The sequence below is a fragment of the Symphalangus syndactylus genome, chromosome 16, assembly GCF_028878055.3.
Source record: "Symphalangus syndactylus isolate Jambi chromosome 16, NHGRI_mSymSyn1-v2.1_pri, whole genome shotgun sequence".
In the NCBI taxonomy this organism is placed as follows: domain Eukaryota; kingdom Metazoa; phylum Chordata; class Mammalia; order Primates; family Hylobatidae; genus Symphalangus; species Symphalangus syndactylus.
Window position 1 is genome coordinate 71,991,831 of NC_072438.2, and position 22,209 is coordinate 72,014,039.

At 45.3% G+C, this 22,209-nt stretch overlaps 1 protein-coding gene and 1 non-coding gene across 7 annotated transcripts in view; one reads left to right on the forward strand and one right to left on the reverse strand.

Annotated features, from left to right (window-relative positions):
• Positions 1-1,028: 1,028 nt before the first annotated feature.
• MTMR12 (myotubularin related protein 12) overlaps positions 1,029-22,209 on the forward strand; it is an 87,827-nt gene continuing 66,646 nt past the window's right edge. For 4 of the 6 annotated variants that reach the window (XM_055245689.1, XM_055245688.1, XM_063619901.1 and 1 more), the window contains exon 1: positions 1,044-1,265. In XM_055245689.1, the coding sequence (XP_055101664.1) occupies positions 1,185-1,265 (81 nt within the window). In that variant the 5' untranslated portion in view covers positions 1,044-1,184. Of the gene's footprint in view, positions 1,266-22,209 lie in introns of all 6 variants that reach the window. The other 2 variants (XM_055245686.2, XM_055245687.2) reach the window with 1 other exon arrangement.
• On the reverse strand, positions 4,550-4,656 carry LOC129465109 (U6 spliceosomal RNA). Its single transcript, XR_008651880.1, has one exon. It is a non-coding gene; the product is annotated as a U6 spliceosomal RNA (small nuclear RNA).

The window sequence follows — 22,209 nt, forward strand, 5'->3', positions numbered from 1 at the left end:
GCCGAAGCAGGTGGATCATCTGAAGTCAGGAGTTTGAGACCAGCCTGGTCAACATGGTGAAACCCCCGTCTCTATTAAAAATACAAAAATTAGCGGCATGGCGCGGTGGCTCATGCCTCTAATTCCAACACTTCGGGAGGCCAAGGCGGGCGGATCACGAGGTTAGGGGTTTGAGACCAGCCTGGCCAACATGGTGAAACCCCGTCTCTACTAAAAATACAAAAATTAGCCAGGTGTGATGGCAGGCGCCTATAATCCCAGCTACTTGGGAGGCTGAGGCAGGAGAATCGCTTGAATCCGGGAGGCGGAGGTTGCAGTGAGCCTATACTACGCCATTGCACTCAAGCCTGGGCGACAGAACGACACACACACACACACACACACACACACAAAATCAGCTTTACGTAGTGGCGGGCGCCTGTAATCCCAGCTACTCGGGAGGCTGAGGCAAGAGAATCGCTTGAACCTGGGAGACGGAGGTTGCAATGAGCCGAGATCGCGCCATTGCACTCCAGCCTGGACGACAAGAGCAAAACTCCGTCTCAAAAGTAAATAATTAAAAAAAAAAAACCTTGAACCTCATCGATGTAAGTTGGGAACTCCTATAGCAAGATTCCACACATCCCATTTTTGGGCGTCTTATTCCAAAGACACAAGCAAAAGGAAGAAAACCACTGCCTTGAACCGCTGCTAACAACTTGGTGACTGCAGGATCATTGGACGACGGTTTTATCCTCGCCATCCAATCGTCAGAAAGTCCGGAGAGAACGCTCTCTGGATTGGTTGGAGGAAACATCTCTCCAAGTGCACTCAAGAAGGGGTTGGGAGCCGGGGGTTCGGCCGGCAACGCCTCTGGCCAATCAGAGAAAGCATGAGGGCGGGCTTTGCCGCAGGAAGGTGGTGAATCTCGGCGGGTCAGGCCCTCCTGCCGTGATGGGGGGCGTGGCCTCCAGTTGCGGTCTCCCGGCTCTCAGGGCCAGCGCGCGGGGTGGGCGGGGCCTACGGGCCTGGGCGGGGCGAGCGGTGTCAGCGGCGGAGCCGGATGCGGGCGGCACCGCGGCGGTCGCGGCCCTGGGGATGGGCGGAGCCCCAGCCGCTAGTGCTGGTGGCCGCCGCTGCTGCCCCAGCTGGAGCCCGAGCCGCCGCTTCTGCGTCCGCGCGTCGCTGCTTCCCAGGGCGGCGGTATGCTGGGGAAAGGAGTAGTCGGCGGTGGCGGCGGCACCAAGGCCCCCAAGCCCTCCTTCGTGTCGTATGTACGCCCTGAGGTGAGGGGGCGCCGCGCAGGCGGGGCGTCGGGCAGGGGCGGCCCGTGCGAGGGGCGCCGGGAGCCCCTTCCCTGCCGCGGGGAGTGCCGCGCAGCGCTTCCTGCCCTTGTGCCGGGCGATGGAGCAGCCAGGCGGGCTGAGGCCGCAGGAGCACGCTGGGGCCTCCGCGCGGGCCGGAGTGGGGACCCTGGCGCAGGCAGGCAGGTGCCCGAGCGCAGGGCCCTGTCGCTGGACGCTGGCGGAGGGGCCCGAGACGAGAAGGGATTCCCCGGCCCGGAACGACCCTGGGGATTCTGGAGAGGACCTGGAGTTGTGGGCATTGCTGGGAGGGGTAGGGCCGGGGGTCGGAGCCTCCAACGCGGCCTGCTCGGATCCCGCGTGGGTCCGTCCTGCCTCTGGACTTTCTCAGTGAGCGCAGGAGCCCGCCGGCCTCCGCTGCCTGCGTCTGAGTGCCTCGGCTGCCGCTGGCGGGATGCCCTGCACCTACGTCCGCCTCCCGTCAGCGCTGCGGGAAGAAACGGGGGTCGGCCTGGCCTCAGCCGGTCTCTGCCTCTCCCTTGGGAGTTCTCCGCTGTCGCTTCTTTCTCCTCATCTCCTCACCATCATCCTTTCCACCCACTTCTTACTGTTCTGAATCTTCAGATCAAGAAGTTTGTTCATTCATTCAGAAAATACTTCTTGAGCTCCTACTGTGTGTCAGGCACTAAGTGCTTGTGATAGACATCAGTGAACAGGACAGAGATCTCTGCTCTCCTCGAGCTTATTTGAGGGGGAGAGGAGAAACAGGGTGAATTATAGATATTTAAGGAAATTATACGGTGTAGTAGGAGGTGATAAATATCATGGGAAAGAAAAGAAATCTTTTTCCTCCTCGCAAAGGTGGCATTTTGAGCCGAGACTTGAAGATACCAGGGGTCTGAGAGAAGAGTCGTCCAGATAGAGGGAACAGCCCCTGGGAAGGTCGTGAGGTGGGAGTGTGTCTGAAGGGTTGGCGGAACGTCAAGGAAGCCAGCATGGCAGAGGCCCATGGACAAGGGGGCAGTCATAGGAGAGGAGGTTAGAGAGATCAGAACTTGTAGGCCTTGCTCAGGGCTTCTTGAGCAATAGTTCTTAATCCAAATGCCTAATGAGATGCCTTCTCATTTTGGATCTGTGAAGGTTTTTTTCTGCCCTTCTCTCCAGCAGAAGTGCAGAAGCACCACCAAATTTGTTGCAGATGTCTTCCCACCTCTGTAATGCAGAAGCACGTGGGCTGTGGATGAGAGATCTGATCAGGGACTGCTTCTGTAAAGACCACCTGGGGCCTGAGGCATTTGCATATGTATCTTTAAATTCGAGATATGTGTGTTTTCTCCAGGGGAGAGTGCTGTTAAAATGGTTCTTATTTTTAGTCGTAGTTGTAAAATACCATTTCCTCTGTTAGCACTTGATGTGGAGTCAGGGTCATCTTAAAGTTTCAGCAGGCTTCCCTTGTAGTATCACATTTAAGCAATATGGTCAATTTCTCTTTGTGTCTTTTTAAAACATTTAAAAATTTAAAAAGGCCGGGCGCGGTGGCTTGCGCTTGTAATCCCAGCACTTTGGGAGGCCGAGGTGGGCGGATCACGAGGTCAGGAGATCGAGACCACGGTGAAACCCCGTCTCTACTAAAAATACAAAAAATTAGCCGGGCGTGGTGGCGGGCGCCTGTAGTCCCAGCTACTCGGAGAGGCTGAGGCAGGAGAATGGCGTGAACCCGGGAGGCGGAGCTTGCAGTGAGCCGAGATCGCGCCACTGCACTCCAGCCTGGGTGACAGAGCGAGACTCCGTCTCAAAAAAAAAAAAAAAAAAAAAAAAAATTTAAAAAATTTTTGTGGATATAGTAGGTGTATATATTTAATGGGATACATGAAATATTTGGGCTGGGCATGGTGGCTGACACCTGTAATCCCAGCACTTTGGGCAGGCTGAGGTGGGTGGATCACCTGAGGTCAGAAGTTGGAGAACAGCCTGGCCAACATGGTGAAACCCTAAAATTAGCCAGGCATGGTGGTGCGCACCTGAAATCCCAGCTACTCGGGAGGCTGAGGCAGGAGAATCAGTTGAACCCTGGAGGCGGAGGTTGCAGTGAGCCGAGATCGCGCCACTGCACTACAGCTTGGGCGACAGAGCAAGACTCCATCTCAAAAAAAAAAAAAAAAAATCTTTGGAGACAGGCATACAATGCACGAATGGGGTATCCATCACTGCAAGCATTTATCCTTCCTTTATGTTACACACTATCCAATTATACTCTTTAAGTTATTATAAAATATACAATAAATTATTGTTGACTGTAGTCACCCTGTTGTGCTATCACTTACTAGATCTTATTCTAACTATGTTTTTGTACCCATTAAACATCCCCACTTCCCTTTCCCCCTGCTACCCTTCCCAGCTTTTGGCAACCATCATTCTGTCTCCATGAGTTCAAATGTTTTAATTTTTAGCTCCCACAAATAAGTGAGGACATGCAAAGTTTGTCTTTCTATGCCTGGCGTAGTTCACTTAACATAATGACCTCCAGTTCTATTCATTGTTGCAAATGACAGGATCTTATTCTTTTCTATGGCTGAATAGTACTCGTGTGTGTGTACATTTTCTTTATCTATTTATGTGTTGTTGATGGACACTTTGGTTGCTTCCAAATCTTGGCTATGGTGAATAGTGTTGTAATAAACATGGAAGTGCAGATTTCCATATACTGATTTCCTTTCTTTCTTCCTTCCTTTTTTAGAGACAGGATCTTGCTTTGTCGCTTAGGTTGAAGTACAGTGGCATGATCACAGCTCACTGTAGCCTCCACCTCATGTACTCAAACTATTTTCCCAAGTAGCTGGGACTATAGGTGCATGCCAGAGCACCTGGCTAATTTTAAAATTTTTAGTAGAGGTGATGTCTTGCTGCCTTGCCCAGGCTGCTCTCAAACTCCTGGGCTCAAGCAATCCTCTTGCCTTAGCCTCCCAAAGTGCTGGGATTGTAGGCGTGAGCCACCGCGCCTGGCCCTGATTTCCTTTCTTTTGGGTATATACCTAGCAGTGGGCTTGCCGGATCATATGGTAGCTCTATTTTTAGTTTTTGAGGAACCTCCGTACTGTTCTCCACAGTGGTTGTATTGATTTACGTTCCCACCAACAGTGTATGAGGGTTCCCTTCTCTCCACATCCTTACCAACATTAGTTATTGCTTATCTTTTTTGGATATAAGCCATTTTAACTGGGATGAGATGATATCTCATACTTTTTTTTAACATTTAAAGATTTGTTAAAAATACGAAACGCTTCACAAATTTGCATGTCATCCTTGCACAGGGGCCATGCTAATCTTCTCTGTATCCTTCCAATTTTAGTATATGTGATGCCGAAGCGAGCACTCATTGTAGTTTTGATTTGTATTTCTCTGGTGATCACTGATGTTAAGCACGTTTTCATATACCTTTTTTGCCATTTTTGTATCTTCTTTTGAGAAATGGGTATTCAGATCTTTTGTCCATTTTTAAGTGGATTATTAGATTTTTTTCCTATTGAGTTGTTTGAGCTTCTTACATATTCTTGCTATCCCCTGTCAGATAGATAGTTTGTAAATATTTTCTCCCATTCAGTGGGTTATGTCTTCATTTTGTTGATAGTTTCCTTTGCTGTGAAGAAGCTTTTTAACTTGATGTGATCCCATTTGTCCATTTTTGCTTTGGTTTCCTATGCTTGTTGGGTATTCTTTGTGTCTTTTTTTGATAGAGCCCTGGTTGAAGTGCAACTGGTCTTTAAACTTTTCTCTTCAGTGAAATTAAATTACAAGTGGAAAGTCTTCTGAAATGTGGCCAGAGTTCAAGAATGTTCAAATTCTTCATCCACCAAGTGCACATGTTGTAATTAGACATGTTTCTCTCTTTGCCCACAGTGCCTGATATATTTCCTTTGAGGGATAATTAGGGAAGGGGAGTGGTTCAGCCTCAAAATAAGCCTGAAGTGGTCACATTTTTCAGATCCTTATAGTTGGCAGTTTTGTTTTCTTGCATTAAAATAATGCTGTGCAGACACTATGCCTCTTTGTTGTAGTAGACTCTAAACATGTTTTGTAACAGAGGATAAGGCTCTGTCCTAAATTGTGGATGGTTTTTTAAAAGATAAGGGTAAGGCCGGGCATGGTGGCTCACGCCTGTAATCCCAGCACTTTGGGAGGCTGAGGTGGGTGGATCACAAGGCCAAGAGATCGAGACTATCCTGGCCAACATGGTGAAACCCCGTCTCTACTAAAAATACAAAAATTAGCTGGGCATGGTAGTGCGTGCCTGTAGTTAGTTCCAGTTACTTGGGAGGCTCAGGCAGGAGAATCGCTTGAACCTGGGAGGCAGAGATTGCAGTGAGCCAAGATCGCGCCACTGCATTTCAGCCGCCTGGCGACAGAGTGAGAGACTCTATCTCAAAAAAAAAAAAAAAAAAAAAAAAAGAAGGTAAGGGTAGGAAGGGGTAAAAAGGCAATGTATTTTTAAGTATATAGGTTTTGCCAGGTAATCATATTATGGGAAATGCAGGTGAGCAGCATTGAGGCATGGCTTATGTGCTTCTGAGAGCTCTGGGTCTGGTAACCTTCTCTTGGCTTACCCAGTGGGAGGAGTTCCTCAGGACACTTTTCTGAACTGTTCTCCTATTTCTACCCTGCTTTCCCTCATGTTGCCTTTCTCTGAACTGCCTTGGTGTATGTCATGCTGTTGCTTCTTTCTTTTTTTTTTTTTTTGAGACAGAGCCTCGTTCTGTCACCAGGCTGGAGTGCAGTGGCATGATCGCGGCCCACTGCAACTTCTGCCTCGCAGGTTCAGGCTATTCTCCTGCCTCAAGCTCCCGAGTAGCTGGGACTACAGGCCCACACCACCACGCCCAGCTAATTTTTGTATTTTTAGTAGCGATGGGGTTTCACCATATTGGCCAGGCCAGTCTCGAACTCCTGATCTCGTGACCCACCCGCCTCGGCCTTCCAAAGTGCTGGGATTACAGGCGTGAGCCACCCCACCCGGCCAACTGTTGCTTATTTCTTTGTATGGGTTTTGGTAGCTGGGAAATCTCAGTTTCTTAGACACCTGTTTGTTGGTAGATGACTGAGCTGCCAGAACAACCTTTATACCTAATGATGTAATGATACCTGTACCTGGTGATAAGCTTGTTCTTGGCTGATCAGATAGGTTCAGCAGTGGTGGCCTTCAGTATGCCAGAGAATCTGTCAAGAGTCAGCACTTTGTGTTGGAAACAAAAGTGCTTGACTGGATAAAGTATTTTAAGATTATGCTTTTAAACATAGTAAGCTTATTTTTTTTCCTCATGATCAGAAAGGACTGTCATCGGACAGTGTAAAATGAGGACCAGTAGTTAACTCTGACTTTTAAAATTGGATTGCTGCCAGAGTAAAATGGATTCTTCTATCCTTGATTATTCTAAATCAATGAATGTGACAGTTAAAACCATAATTTTATATATAGGACCATAATTTAGGACCTTTGATTATGTTTTGAAAACTCTGCCCAGAGGGTTACAAGTTGGTAAAGCTAGTTAAGTGGGCAGCTGTTGGCTCTGAAAGTTGAGATGAACAGGAGGGAGAGATCTGGGGCCATCTTGATGGTACCTGATGGCTGGTACCTAAAAACATCGCAGCACCCCCACCCCAGCCCAGCCCCAGACACAGGGTGCAAAGGATGTCGGTGCCTCTGTGGGGGGGACCTGCTCTAGGGAGGGATATGGTTATAGTTTGGGTACCAAATCCATCTTTCTTGTTAAATAAAACACCTGTTTGAATTATTTCATAAGCATTCTTTGTAGAAAAATAAGGTACAGATAAGCGAAAACATTTTTTAAAGAAAGATTATAAATATAAACAGCTCGGAGTGTATTCTGTACACTTTAAGCAGATATATGTGTAGGTATATATATTTTTTAACCAAATTGGGATTAACATTGCTGATCATATTTTGTAATCTGCCATTTTCACCAAAAATGTATATTGTAAACATCTTTCCATGTCAGTTGCTATCCCACAATGTCATTTAAAATTAGATCTTTGAAACTAGCCAGGCAAAATTTAGCTTTCAGAGGATGGCTGTACTTGTACCCATTTTGTGGGTATTCCAAATAGGGCTAAAATATACTTTCTAAGAGTTTAGGTCAGTGTTTGACCTGAATGAACTAATAATAGTTAACGGGCACTTATTTGTGGATTTTTAGCCTTGGAAGAGAATTTAAAGATAATATACTCTGTCTCCATTATACTCATCCTCCATCATACAGATGTGGAAACTGAGGCCCTGTAAAGTTTAATGTCTTGCCCATGGACACAGTGTTATTGCAGAACAGAGATAAAAACTCTCTCCTACTAGCCAGCAGTGCCAGTGCTAAACCAGGGTCACATGAGCTCAGGAAAGGTTTTATATAGATGTGGGAAGAAAAGTCAAGAGAGATGAAGATTGAGAAGAGTAAAAAAAAATACATATATGGTGTTAATAGCTATTTTTTTATTTTTTCATTTATCCTTCAGGAAAAAATGCATTCTGTTGCCTAGTTCTTATTTAAGGCCATTTCTTTTGGTCAGGAGAAGTGAATATATGATCCTGTAGTCTTCCCAGAGATATGACTGTGGGTATATACAAAATAAAAATGAATAATTACTAGTATTTATTAGGCACTTCTGTGTTCCAGGAACTATGCATATCTCATTTTCCCCTTTCAACAAGTTTCATGAAGGGAATACTATTATTACCCATCTTTTTTGTTTTTAGATATGGAAACTGAGACTCAGAGAAGTTGAGTACCTGTTCAAGGTTATGGAGTTTGTGCCAGGGTTTAAACTAGAGCAGTCTGACCTCGGGTCCCATTCTCTTATTCTTACATTTATGAACGTAAGGAATATTACTAGTGAAACATGCTTATATCATGATTAGCCTTTGCACACTAGAGTACTTCCTTAGTAGTGTTCTCTAGTAGCAATTTCTTTTCTGGCTTTTGCTAGATTGTCAACCAGGTAACTGCCGAGCAGATACAGGGATCTCTTGGTTGTTTTCGTCTCTAGAGCTGGTGTTTTCGAAAGATAGAATTAATTAGTTCAGCACATATTTACTCAGCACTTGAGGTATCCCAGTTTTTTTTTTGTTTTGAGACGGAGTTTTGCTCTTGTTGCCCAGGCTGGAGTGCAATGGCGCAATCTTGGCTCACCACAACGTCAGCCTCCCGGGTTCAAGCGATTCTCCTTCCTCAGCCTCCCAAGTAGCTGGGATTAGAGGCATGTGCCACCACGCCCTGCTAATTTTGTATTTTAAGTAGAGACAGGGTTTTTCCGTGTTGGTCAGGCTGGTCTCGGACTCCCAACCTCAGGTGATCCACCTGCCTTGGCCTCTCAAAGTGCTGGGATTACAGGCGTGAGCCACCACACCTGGCCGTGGTATCCCAGATATTGTTCTAGGTATTGAGTGGGGATACATCAATTTACAGAACAGATGAAATTACTGGGATGATTTTTGTTGGACCACTAACTTTGATGTCTTTGGCGGATAGATGATAACAAGAAGAGATTGGCTTGTCTTAAACAGACCTCCTGCCTTAGTCCTAGCAGTAAAAATAACTTCAAAAACAAAGTCTAGATCCTTTGCCTTCTTTTTTTTAAGAATTCATAACGTGGCCGGGAGCAGTGCCTCACGCATAATCTCATCACTTTGGGAGGCTGAGGCAGGTGGATCACGAGGTCAGGAGTTTGAGACCAGCCTGGCCAATATGGTGAAACCCCGTCTCTACTAAAAATACAAAAATTAGCCGGGTGTGGTGGCGGACGCCTGTAATTCCAGCTACTCGGGAGGCTGAGGCAGGAGAATCGCTTGAACCCAGGAGGCAGAGGTTGCAGTGAGCCGAGATCGCGCCACTGCATTCCAGCCTGGGCGACAGAGCAAGACCCCGTCTCAAAAAAAAAATAAAAAGAATTCATAACCTTTTCTCCATTCTCAACTAATTTTTTTAAATCTCCCAGAACTCACCCAGCTAATTTCTTAATTGCAGAATTTTCTCTTTGAGCGTGGAGGTCATTGGTAGGCCATCAGAAGACATTAAAAGTCCCTCCAGAGATGGTCACTTTCTTAGCTGTGGCTTTAGCCCGATAATCTGTCCAAAGCTTCTGCTTTTTCTCTCCTGCCTGTGCTTCCTGCAGCATCTCCCTGAGTCTTATCCAACACCACACAACTTCTGCAGATGGAGCCTCAGAAAGCATCATGACGCTGTCTCAAGCAGCACTTCCTGCAGCCTGATCAAACAGCTGCCACATGGACAGCCACTGTCTAAGAGCAGATACTTCTGCACCCTACTTCCAGCTCGAACGTTAAAATCAGGGCTACCATCAGAATTTTAGGCTGTGGGGACCCCATACTTAGAAGTTTAAAGTTCTGGATCTTTCTCTAAACATCTTAAACAGGATGTTGGGTGTTCTTCCGCATTAAACCACCCTTTGTGATGGTGTGCTTTAGAGGAAATTCCATTATCATAAGGGCTAAAAAACTTCCTATTGCTACAAAAAAAATGTATACCTTATTATGATAAAGACAATATAGTAAAGTTGCAGAGTTTGGAAGTTAGAAAAATAAAATTACCAATGGTGGTACCTTAACCAAAGCAATGATTCCATTTATGTCTGTGTTTTGTTCGTGAGTGTGTATCTCATATGGCTGCATTTCTTTTGTTTTTTTTTTTTTTTTTTTTTTTTTTTGGAGACGGAGTCTCACTCTGTCGCCCAGGCTGGGGTATGATGGTGCGATCTCGGCTCACTGCAACCTCTGCCTCCTGGTTTCAAGTGATTCTCCTGCCTCAGCCTCCCAAGTAGCTGGGACTACAAGCACGTGCCACCACGGCTGGCTAATTTTTGCATTTTTTAGTAGAGACGGGGTTTCACCATGTTAGTCAGGATGGTCTTGATCTCCTGACCTTGTGATCCGCCCACCTTGGCTCCCAAAGTGCTGGGATTACAGGCTCACGTGAGCTACTGCGCCCGGCTTATGGTTGCATTTGTAATTGTGTAAAAATTTATAACCTACATGTGGTTGTCATATGTAAAGATATTATGCTTGATCCATATTGGTAGATTATATAGGTTAAATTTTTCCAGTAAATACCCACTCTCAGTTTCTCATCAAGTTGTGCTTGTGACTTCTGATGTGTTGTGTTTTTTTTGTTTTTTTTTTGAGATGACAAAGAGGGCAGTGGGTTTGTAGCCATTGACAAGAGAACATGCAGGTTCTGAAAAGGGCTCAAGCCGAGATCTTGGCTTTGTTAGGATGATGCCCACGGTAGCCACCTGTGGGGGCCTACGTGAGGTTTATAAAAAAGCAGTGGTAGACATCCCTGGTAGATGGAGTTTTGATCAACTACAAATTCAGCAACATTGATAAGCCAAAGTTGTCTCAGCCTAGCACCCTGAGTTTATTCTCACTGAATCAAGTTTATGATGGATGAGTGCTATGTAAAAATGGTAGATGGAGTTTTGATCAACTACAAATTCAGCAACATTGATAAGCCAAAGTTGTCTCAGCCTAGCACCCTGAGTTTATTCTCACTGAATCAAGTTTATGATGGATGAGTGCTATGTAAAAATGTCTTCTAAGCTTTCAAAATGAATCATTTGAAATAAACCTCTTGAGATTGGGAGGCAGGATTGAACTGAAATAATTCTTTTAACCTCTAATCTCCTGTTGGCTTTGGGAGGAAGAATAGGGGAGTTGGAAATAGAAAGGGATTCTGGGAGGGAGTACAGTGCTGGGAGAGATGGAAAGGCCCCAGGGCCTCACCCTTCCTTTATTCCCCTTTGCTTACCTCCTGTATCGCAACTCTAAGGAAAGCAAGAGTCAGTAGCTCTTCATACTAGCTGTAATGCCAGTTCCTTTAAGCTTCAGTTATATTTCTACCTCGAAAATGGGAATAATGATATGTCCATGTTATATAATAGACATGTATGAACATTTATTAATATCAAATGCCATTATGCATGTAAAGCCCTTAGCACAGGATACTTAGCATGTAGTTAACCTTTAAGAGATGTGGGCCATTATTGTTGTTATTCAGAAGTTTCGTCAGAGCCATTTGGATGGTTTCAGAAAGTGCTTAATCATTAATCTTAAGAGTGCATAAATCTTTCCCAGCTAAGGTATTAATAAAAGGGGAGTATTTTGTTGTGATTGTTGCCATGTTGTCATGCCAGGAAAGTTCCCTGTGTGGTAACTCTTTCTTAGAAAATTTTTTGCTATCTCTAAAAGTTTCTTTTCCTGGTTCCTTTATACATTTGCGAATGATTTGGTTTATTTAAAATTCCAACGTAATAAGAACACTTAGTTGTTGACTTTTTTCATTATTAACATTTGGCCTTTGACATTTTGCTAGTTTCATTGTGTGGACTTATTCTTCTTCCCTCTTCCCTAATTTTTTTTTTTTTTTTTTTTTTTTTTATACGGAGTCTTGCTCTGTCGCCTGGGCTGGAGTGCAATGGCGCGATCTTGGCTCACTGCAACCTCCGCCTGCCGGGTTCAAGCGATTCTCCTGTCTCAGCCTCCCAAGTAGCTGGGATTACAGGCTTGTGCCACCATGCACGGCTAATTTTTGTATTTTTAGTAGAGACGGGGTTTCACCATGTTGGTCAGGCTGGTCTCGAACTCCTGACCTTGTGATCCACGCACCTTGGCCTCCCAAAGTGCTGGGATTACAGGCATGAGCCACCGTACCCGGCCCCTCTTTCCTAATTTCTAATGGTCTCTCTTCAAAGATTAAATTTTGTCCATTTATCACATCTCTTTAGTGGTTCATTTAAGAGATGAGTAAATCAAATCAAGTAAAATCATAACTAGCATAAATAAAATCAAATTGTCTCTGAAACTAATACTCTCTGTATTTCAAAGGCAGTTGTAAAACCATGCTGTTTTGATTTCACATTTAAATGCTTTTCCTAAAATAATAGCCATTGCTTTTCCCTCTTGTACCCTGTCCTTCATTTCCTGTAGGCCTGGCTGGTGCACAGGCTTTCAGAGTTGGCATGTGAAACCTCAGTTGTTTTGGGAAGGGAGGGATTTCAGCCGTAAGATAGGGCTTATGTATAAGTGGGGGCAAGGGAAGCCCTGGCCACAATGGTGAAATATGTTGAAGATGACCTTCCTCTTGTGACAGATTGCCAGCTCCTGTTTCAATGTTTTTTGTTTTTTGTTTATGTTTTTGTTTTTGTTTTTTTGCTTTTGTTAAGAGTTTTTTTGTTCGTTGTTTTTTATTTTTTGTTTATTTTTATTTTTATTCTTTTTTTTTTGAGATGGAGTACACTCTGTCACCCAGGCTGGAATGCTGTGGCACAATCTCCGCCTCCCAGTTTCAAGCGATTCTTGTGGTGTCTCAGCCTCCTGAGTAGCTAGGGTTACAGGCGTGTGCCACCACGCCCGGCTAATTTTTGTATTTTTAGTAGAGACGGGGTTTCGCCATGTTGGCCAGACTGGTCTCAAACTCCTGCCCTCAGGTGATCCACCCACCTCGGCCTCCCAAAGTGCTGGGATTACAGGCATGAGCCACCACGCCCGGCCTTTGCTAAGAGTATTGAAATACTTGAGAATACTTGAAGTGAATGAGTCCTGTTTTTCAAATAAAAAAATCTGTGTTCCTCCAGACATAACATTGCATCCCTTGAGATCAACTTCGCAATGTGTCCCTGTCCTCGGAAGAAGTAATGATTCTCTTTCACTCTTGGTCTCCCCATGAATATTTGCCTCCTGTCTATGCAAACCACTGGGAATAGCACTTTCCCTAGGGAGTCCGTCAGTCTGTGGTATGGGGTATCTTGTTAGTTAAAGAAGGGACTCTGGGGCTCAGATCCCAGGGATGAGATGTTTGGCATCAGCAGGTGCCCCTGTTTTATCTCTGAGGGACTCCTGGGCTGGCCTCAGTGTTTATACTTTGTGCCTTCTCCTTTGATGCCCAAATGTATTCTCTTGGCCCCTCTTTTTTCACTCTTTACCCCTCTTTTTTCACTCTTTACCTACCTACCTACCTGTCATCTGTCTGCAGCCCCCAGCCCCACCCCAGCTTGCCTAGTTTAGCTTCAAGTTCACTTGCCCTACAAATCTTTTTCTTTCTTTCTTTCTTTTTTTCTTTGAGATAGAGTCTTGCTCTGTTACCCAGCCACAGTGCAGTGGCGAGATCTTGGCTCACCGCATCCTCCACCTCCCAGGCTCAAGTGATTCTCCTGCCTCAGCCTCCTGAGTAGTTGGGACTACAGGCGCACGCCACCACACCTGGCTAATTTTTGTATTTTTAGTAGAGATAGGGTTTCACCATGTTGGCCAAGCTAATCTTGAACTTCTGACCTCAGGTGGTCTACCTGTCTCAGCCTCCCGGAGTGCTGGGATTACAAATGTGAGCCACTGTGCCTGGCCCCTACAAATCTCTTTATGCAGCTTTACCTTCTGCGGAAGAGAAGGGGCTGCTTTTTCTCTTTTTGTTTTAATGATCTCTTTCTGCTACCTGCTGAATAAAGATGATCCATGCTAAAAGGGTAACAGGAAGAACCTGGTATACCTATAAGTAGTGCTCGAGGAACGCAGTAAGTATGGCAGATGTAATCTGGGTGGCAGACAGAGGGGGTATGGGAGCTCTGGGGTGCATGAGAGAGGCCCTCAGTGTGGTGTGGGTGTGACTGTCTCTGTGTCTGGTCCTATTACAGAGGAGCAACTGAGGAATAAACCAACCGCAGTAGGAGTTTGGGGATGGGAGCAAGGTGCCATAGCATTGTGGAAGAGACTTTGATTTTGGAAAGTTCTGATCCAGGCTCAGCCACTTGACAGTGACCTTAGACATGTAACTTCGCCTATCCGAGACTTCCTTTACTTACCTGTAACGTGAATAGGTGTCTTCCCTGCAGGCTTATTTAGAGGATGAGAAGAAATAAACCATATAAACCCAGCTAAAGACCTGACACATGGCAGATACTCAACAACTGCTAGATGCTGTTATTATTAATAACTTGAACTGGAAGATTTGTTATTTAAGCAACATTTTTATGTATCTACCATTTGCTAAGCACTATTAAAATTAGGAATGCAAAGAAACAGTCTGTGCACTCAGGAGCTTCACATTCTCTTGGGGAGATGGCTGGTCACCAGGGTTCTCTGCACAGAGGTCAGAGCTGCCTACTTATGAGGGAGGCATGCCCAGGTGCTCTGGGGGCACAGAGCAAGACCCACTGCAGAACCCGAGGCAGCATCCAGTCTTATGCAAAAGCTGTGTAGGACTTGGAAAGGTCGACATTAAAGCGGGATTTGGTGTGGGGAGGAGGGGGATAATGTAGCAAGCAGGCAAGAGGGGTGTGAAAGGCTCATAGCTGTGTTGGGACTGGGTGACATCTTTCCTCATCCCTTATGTAAGGTGTGTGCACACGTGTGTGATAGTGAGAGAGAAGTCTTGAGGAATAGAATCCAAGGGCCGCTGCTAGGACCTGCAGGAGTATCTCTAAGATTCTATTGAGGAGTCCTTCTTTCTGTGACATGCTGCTGTACCATAGATCAGTCTGGACCTTAGTGAACCTGTGGACACCTCTCATCTGTCCCTGGTTCCTCTTGCCTTCTTCCTGCTCCAAGCCTTTTAACTTCTCCCAGCTCTTCCCCTAACTTAATGTTTATAGAGCAGTTTTGGAGGCGGTGGTAGAAGGGGAGGCACAGATGGCAGTGCCATGTGTCTCTGCAGCTGCTGTCAGTCACATCCATTAGCTTAAATCATAAAGCAGTGACAGCCCCATAACTGCCACCTGACACCTTTTTTCTGGCACTTGTACATATCCCAACACAACAATCTTTACTTTCAGTATAATGTGGTAGTTAAGAGCATGGCTTTGGTGTCACACAGGGCTTTCTACTTGCTAATGGTGAATTTGGGCTGGGTGTTTAACTTCTCTGAGCCTCAGTTTTCTGATCTGTTAGATGGGAATAAAATAAAAGTAGCCCATAAGGTTGCTGTTAGTCTTAAGTGATGCAATCTATGGAAAGCTGTTTACACAGTACCTGGCATGTAGTGAACATTTATTAAATGTTATTTAGTTGCTATTTTTCCTCACCACCCCAGGAGCTGCAGCTGTGTGTGTGTGTGTATGCGTGTGTGCGCATTCATGTGTGTGTTCTTTGGGCCACCAGTGCAGGTCCTGATTGTGGCAAGACTTGACCTCATTTCCTTCCAGCATTGTTCTTCTCTGGCACTCTAAGTGTGTGTCTGGAGCCAGGCATGCTGTCTCTCTTATAGGACTGTGCCATACCCACCATGGGTACCTTTACAGTCTACCTAGAGGGCCTCCCTTCCTGCACAGTTTTCTTTTTCAGTGAGTCGTTTCCTGTAACAGTATCATCGTCTGTCTCAAGGGCTTCTAGGAGGACTTGGGGTTTGGGCAGCATGTTAAGTCTAGAGCTTGATACCTGCAATTCAGCTTGGCATCCCTCTCCTTTCAAGTGAGCCTTCCCAGCTTCTGCCAACAGCACCCTTCTTTCCCTAATCACTCATATGCCAAACCAGTCACAGCCCCCACTGTGCCCTTTGTGGGGCCCTCTGTGGTGATCCGTCTGTATTTCCATGGCCACCTTCTGTGTAGCATCTCCTGGTGCGTGCAACCACCTACCACAAGAGCTTGACTGGCCTCTCCACTTCCCACTGCTCCCCATCTGCACCACCCCCAGATGCCCACACACCACAGCCAGCCTTCTGCTGAACACGGCCTTCATGTTGTCATCTTCCCATTTAAGAGCCCTCCACACTTCTTGCCCCTTCCACTGATCCAAATCCTAACCAGCTTTCAAGGCACAGCTAAGATCCTGCCTGCTTCTGGTTCTGTTGAAGGAGCATTAGCTTGGATTTGGGAGGCCTCTGGCTCTAGCCATTTCTTTTCTGTGTGACCTTTTGCTTCCTGAGGCAGGTCCTTATCCCATCAAGCTTGCCAACCCTCTTTGGGTGTGGTTCACAGATAATAAGAGAACCAAGCCAGTTAACTGTTTGGTGAGATCAGGTCTGTGGGGTCTGAGGCTTATACTGGTATTTGGGTCCTAACATTTATTTTCTAATGTAAGTTTTATTTATTTATTTCTTTATTAGGGAGAGTTTAATGAGGTGTTGGGATTGTTTAAAGGCCTAGTGAATGCCTGGTGAGAGTGATCCTTGCTGAGAATTATAAATGAGTAATGTTTTCACTGCACTTCAAGAAATGATGAGCTGTCAAAACAGAGTGAGGAATTTAGTTTGCATCTTAATGAGCAGATACCCTCTTCCTTCAAAAAAAAAAAAAAATCATGAGGTCAGGAAAAAAACAGTGTCTAAATGTGAAGAAAAGGATTTAGAATGGCCAAGTGAATTAGTATTGCTTAGCTGTTGGGGGTAATGAATTGTCCAAGGTCATTGCCTGTTCCCCTGCCCTGGAGACTTGTTACAACTGAAAGGACATTTGTAGGTATTACTGTGTAATAGGAAAAAAGTTGAAGATTTGTGGTTGCCTAGGGTTAGGGGTACAATGTAAACAGAGGGATTAAGTGGGGAATAACAGGTCAGCTTTGGTATGAGGTGATTTGCCTTAGAATATTCCTTTTGGGGTGATGAAAATGATCTAAAATTGCTTGTGGTGATGATTGTACAGCTAAATATACTGAAAACCATTTCAACACTTTATATTGTTAAACATTAAATACTTTGGTGAATTACATGGTTGGTAAATTATATCTTTTTTTTTTTTTTGAGGCAGAGTCTCGCTCTGTCACCCAGGCTGGAGTGCAGTGGTGCAATCTCGGCTCACTGCAAGCTCCGCCTCCCGGGCTCATGCCATTCTCCTGCCTCAGCCTCCTGAATAGCTGGGACTACCAGCGCCCGCCACCACGCCCAGCTAAATTTTTGTATTTTTTAGTAGAGACGGGGTTTCACCATGTTAGCCAGGATGGTTTTGATCTCCTGACCTCGTGATCCGCCCGCCTTGGCCTCCCAAAGTGATGGGATTACAGGCATGAGCCACCTCGCCCGGCCTTTTTTTTTTTTTTTTTTAAGAGACAATGTTTTCCTCTGTCACCCAGGCTGGAGTGCAGTAACGTGATCATAGCTCACTGCAACCTTCAACCCCTGGGCTCAAGGGATCCTCCCACCTCAGCCTACTGAGTAGCTGAGACTACAGGCACGTGTCACTGTCCCTAAGTTTTTTTTTTTGGTAGGGACAGGTTTTACTATGTTGCCCAGGCTAGTCTCAAACTCCTGGCCTCCAGCAATCCCCACTCCCCCACCACCTCACCCTTCCAAAGTACTGGGATTACAGGCAAAGTGTAAATCGCCATGCCCAGCCAATTATACCTTTTTTTTTTTTTTCATTTCTTTTTTTGGAGACAAGGTCTTGCTCTGTTGCCCAGACTGGAATGCAGTGGTGTGATCTCAGCTCACTCCGGCCTCAACCTCCTGGGCTGAAGCAATCTTCCTACCTTAGCCTCCCAAGTAGCTGGGACTACAGGTACACACAACATGCCCAGGTAATTTTGTTCATTTTTTGTAGAAACAAGGTCTCACTATGTTACCCCGGCTGATCTCGAACTCCTGGGCTCAAGAGATCCTCCTGTCCTCGGCCTCCCAAAGTGTTAGGATTACAGACGTTAGCCACTGTGTCTGACCTCAATTATATCTTAATAAAGTTTTCTTTTTTTTTGAGACAGAGTCTTGCCTCGTCATCCAGGCTGGAATGCAATGGCGTGATCTCAGCTAACTGTAGTCTCCACCTCCTGGGTTCAAGCAATTCTCCTGCCTCAGCCTCCCCAGTAGCTGGGATTACAGGCGTGTGCCACCATGCCCGGCTAATTTTTTTTTTGTATTTTTAGTAGAGATGGGGTTTCACCGTATTGGCCAGGCTGGTCTCAAACTCCTAACCTCAGGTGATCTGCCCACCTTGGCCTCCCAAAATGCTGGGATTACAGGAATGAGCCACCATGCCCGGCCTTGATAAAGCTTTTACAAAGACAGAGTTTAAAGTTCAAAAGTACTAAGCTTGGTGTCAGAATTGATACTGAGTTCTGGCTTTACCATCTAGTTCTGTGAACCTGGGTTCCTTATTTAAACCCTTAGCACTTCATTGGCCTTATCTGTAAAGTGGGGATGAAAATACCATACAGATTGTTGTTAAGATAAGTGACATAGGACATTGAAAGTGGACATAGTAAACTCCAATGACATATTTTTATGTGTTTAATTTAGGCGTATATCATTGTGGATAATAGATGCTTAGTCTGAAATGCTCTGTCAAGTTTCCAGGTAGCCCTCTGAAATGAATACAGGTTGAGTATTTCTAATCTGAAAATCCAAAATCCCTTCCTTTGAGTGTCATGTTTGGATTAAGAACATTTAACCTGTGCATTTTAGGGCTGAGAACTGATTTGCATACTGCGTAAACAGCAGAATACTGAAAGACCAGGTACCCGGTTAGGTTTGTGTATGTGGTTTGTTACCTTGAGACCAGACGTTGTCAGTTAGCCTCTTACTGCATGTCTGCCTCCCTGGCTTCAGATGCTGTTCTCTTGGTTTGTTGTCAGAGTAATTGTTGCTTGTAACTGCTGAAAGTATATAACTGGTGGAATAGAGCTGTGGTTAGCAGCAAAGCTGCCTCCTGTCATGCTTTCAGAAGCATGGGGAATGAGCCTGCTAGTCAGGCCTGCTCAGAGGGAGCTAAGCCCTCTGGCCAGGAGTGGGATACCAGCAGCCCTGGGAATCAGCTTCAGGAAATAAATCCTGTTTTGGTTTTTAGCTTCCTACAGCTGGAAAGTGGATGGATTCATTCAGTCTTTAGTCTGTATTCTCAGTGAGAAAGCTCCAAATTAAAAGTCTGACCTTGACTATGCCCCTACTCTATTTGTGAGACCAGAATGTATTTCTGGAAGCCAGCTAAGGGAAGAATGTGACAATAGTTCAGTGATACTTGGCACTAATACACTTAGGTAGGAATTTTTAATAGAGCAATTTCTTTAATTTCATGAGAGCTATGCATAGGATTGAAGAATATTATCAGGATCAAGAATTATTGTCTCTTTGTATGTTTTCATGTGTCCATTCTTTCAGCAGACTTACTGACAATTTACTGTCTTGTCAGGAATTATATGCTAGGAGTTGAGGCTAAAAATTCGTAAAGGTACAGCCTCAGCCCTCAGTTTGTATCATTGGTTGGCAAGACAGACAAGGTAAGAGACTCTTGCAGTTCAGCATGAAAAGTACTATGCTTGGCCAGGTGTGGTGGCTCACACCTGTAATGCCAGCACTTTGGGAGGCCAAGGTGGGTAGATTACTGGAGGTAAGGAGTTCAAGACCAGCCTAGCCAACGTGGTGAAGCCCCGTCTCTACTAAAAAAAAAAAAAAAAAAAATTAACCAGATGTGATGGTGGGCACCAGTAATCCCAGCTACTAAGAAGGCTGAGGAATGAGACTCTCTTGAACCTGGGAGGCAGAAGTTGCAGTGAGTCAAGATCATGCCACCGAACTCCTGCATGGGTGACAGAGGGAGACTCTGTCTTTAAAAAAAAAAAAAAACAAAAAAAAAGGAAAAGTGCTGTTCTGGAGGCATATACAGAGTGTGGTTTGGGTATCTAGCAATGGGGCACCTCAGTGTTCTGATGGAGAGAGTTTTGACCACAGAAAGCCTCACAGGACCTGAACTGTGTGGACAGTGGATTTGACAGTGAGTTGGATGGACAGGAGGAGTGGAGACAGTGGGTTGGGTGGTCCCAGTGGATGCAGTAGGGGCCAGTTGGAGGCAGTGCAACTGGCAGTTGGGAGCATGCGAGCTAGGAAATAATGGTGGCCCAAAGTCAGAGCGACAACAGGGATGGATAGACGTGGGCAATTTGGAGCAGAGCACAGGGTGTGAGAGGCAGGGAGTAGGTAAGAGTGACTCCCAGGTTTCTGGTGTGGCCAGCTGGGTGGCTGGTCCTGAACCAGAGCTCAGAGGAACAGATTTGGCAAGGGATGGTGATGAGCTGATTTTGAAATGTCAATTGAAGGATCTGAGGGACATTCTGGTGTGGGTAGCCAGAAGGCTGTTGAGGTGTCCAAGCCTGGAGCTCTGAAGGCAGATCTGGAGTGAAGTACCACTTAGGGGTCATCAGCCTATATTGTTGAAACACTTTTGAGTGAGAGAGCTCATCCAGGGAAGACAGGGTTTGTGAGGAAGTAAGAGGACCCTGCCCAGAAAGGAGACTTGACCAACAAGAGCCTGAGAAAGCGAGTGTTGGCCTGTATTAGGATTCCCTGGAGGGACAGAACTAATAGGATATATATATTTCTCTCCTATGTATATCTGGAGTTTATTAAGTATCAACTTACATGATCACAAGGTCCCACAATAGGCTGTCTGCAAGTCTGAGGAGCAAGGAGAGCCAGTCAGAGTCTCAAAACTGAAGAACTTGGAGTCCGATGTTTCAGGGCATGAAGCATCCAGCATGGGAGAAAGATGTAGGCTGGGAGGATAGGCCAGTCTCGCCTTTTCACCTTTTTTTTTGCCTGCTTTATATTCACTGGTAGCTGATTAGATTGTGCCCACCAGATTAAGAGTGGGTCTGCCTTTCCCAGCCCACTGACTCAAATGTTAATTTCCTTTGGCAACACCCTCACAACCACACCCAAGATCAATATTTTGTATCCTTCAATTCGATCAAGTTGACACTCAGTATTAACCATCACAAGTCCACCCCTTGTCAACTTGAACCCATACACATCTCCTGAGATCATACATAATCTTCAAATAAAGACAATAATAAGGTCATAATTATGCCTAACATAGTACAACTATCCTTCATACAACTGGAAACTCACCAATCCCCAACCTAAATACCATTACATAAAGTTAACAATACTTAAATGCTTGATATGAAGTCAATAAATCTTATGTCATATGATAAAGGGAAAGGAAATAAAACAAATGTATATATGCACAAACATGTTTTAACAAAAGAAGGAGGAAATACTCATGACAAAGTTTTCATTTCTGTAGCTGGTCATGTGGTCATAGCTGGTATTGATGACTACCTTCTTCTACTACTTATTCTGTATTTCCCTTTCCTTCAGCAAACACCTCAGCAGGTCGTGGTATTTTCCCTAGTGGAGTGACCCAAACCTTTATTCCTGTGGGGTCTGGACCATTTGTAGTCCTGCCTGGATTGGGCTGTTGTTGTTTCCCACCGACCTTAATCACAGGGCATGGTAATACTAAGACGCCCTAATGGATCTCCTGTATTCCATGCATACTCTTCCTTACCTCCATTATGGAGAGTAGACTGATTTCATTTTGATAGTCCGGGTCAATCACCCTGGCCAGCACTGTAACTCTCTTCTTAGCCTATTGACTTAAAGGTAGAAGGAGCCCAAAGTGTCCAGGTAGCAATCTTAACTTCCAGTTTAATGGAATTGTTGTGTCTCCTGGTGGCAGTGTTCCTCCCTCTGGAACTAAGACCTCTAGACCAGCAGAACATAATGTCGCAGGAACAGGAAGCAAAAATTTTGCTAGTGGATCACTAGGGGTGATGGTGAGTGGTGCCACTTCCATTTCCACCCTTTAATTCCTGGACCCGTGAATTCTGGCTATGGGAGAAACAGTGCCATATATTGAACGCTGATTCAGAGCATACATGGCCTTCTAGAGAACTTTGCCTCAGCCCTGCAAATTATTGTCACCTAGTTGGCATTGTAATTGTGACTTCAAAAGGCCATTACACCACTCTATCAATCCAGCTGCTTCAGGATGATGGGGAACATGGTAAGACCAGTGAATTCCATGAGTATGAACCCACTGCCGCACTTCTTTAGCCACAAAGTGAGTGCCTTGGTCAGAGGCAATGCTGTGTGGAATACCATGATGGTGGATGAGGCATTCGTGAGTCCACGGATGGTAGTCTTGGCAGAAG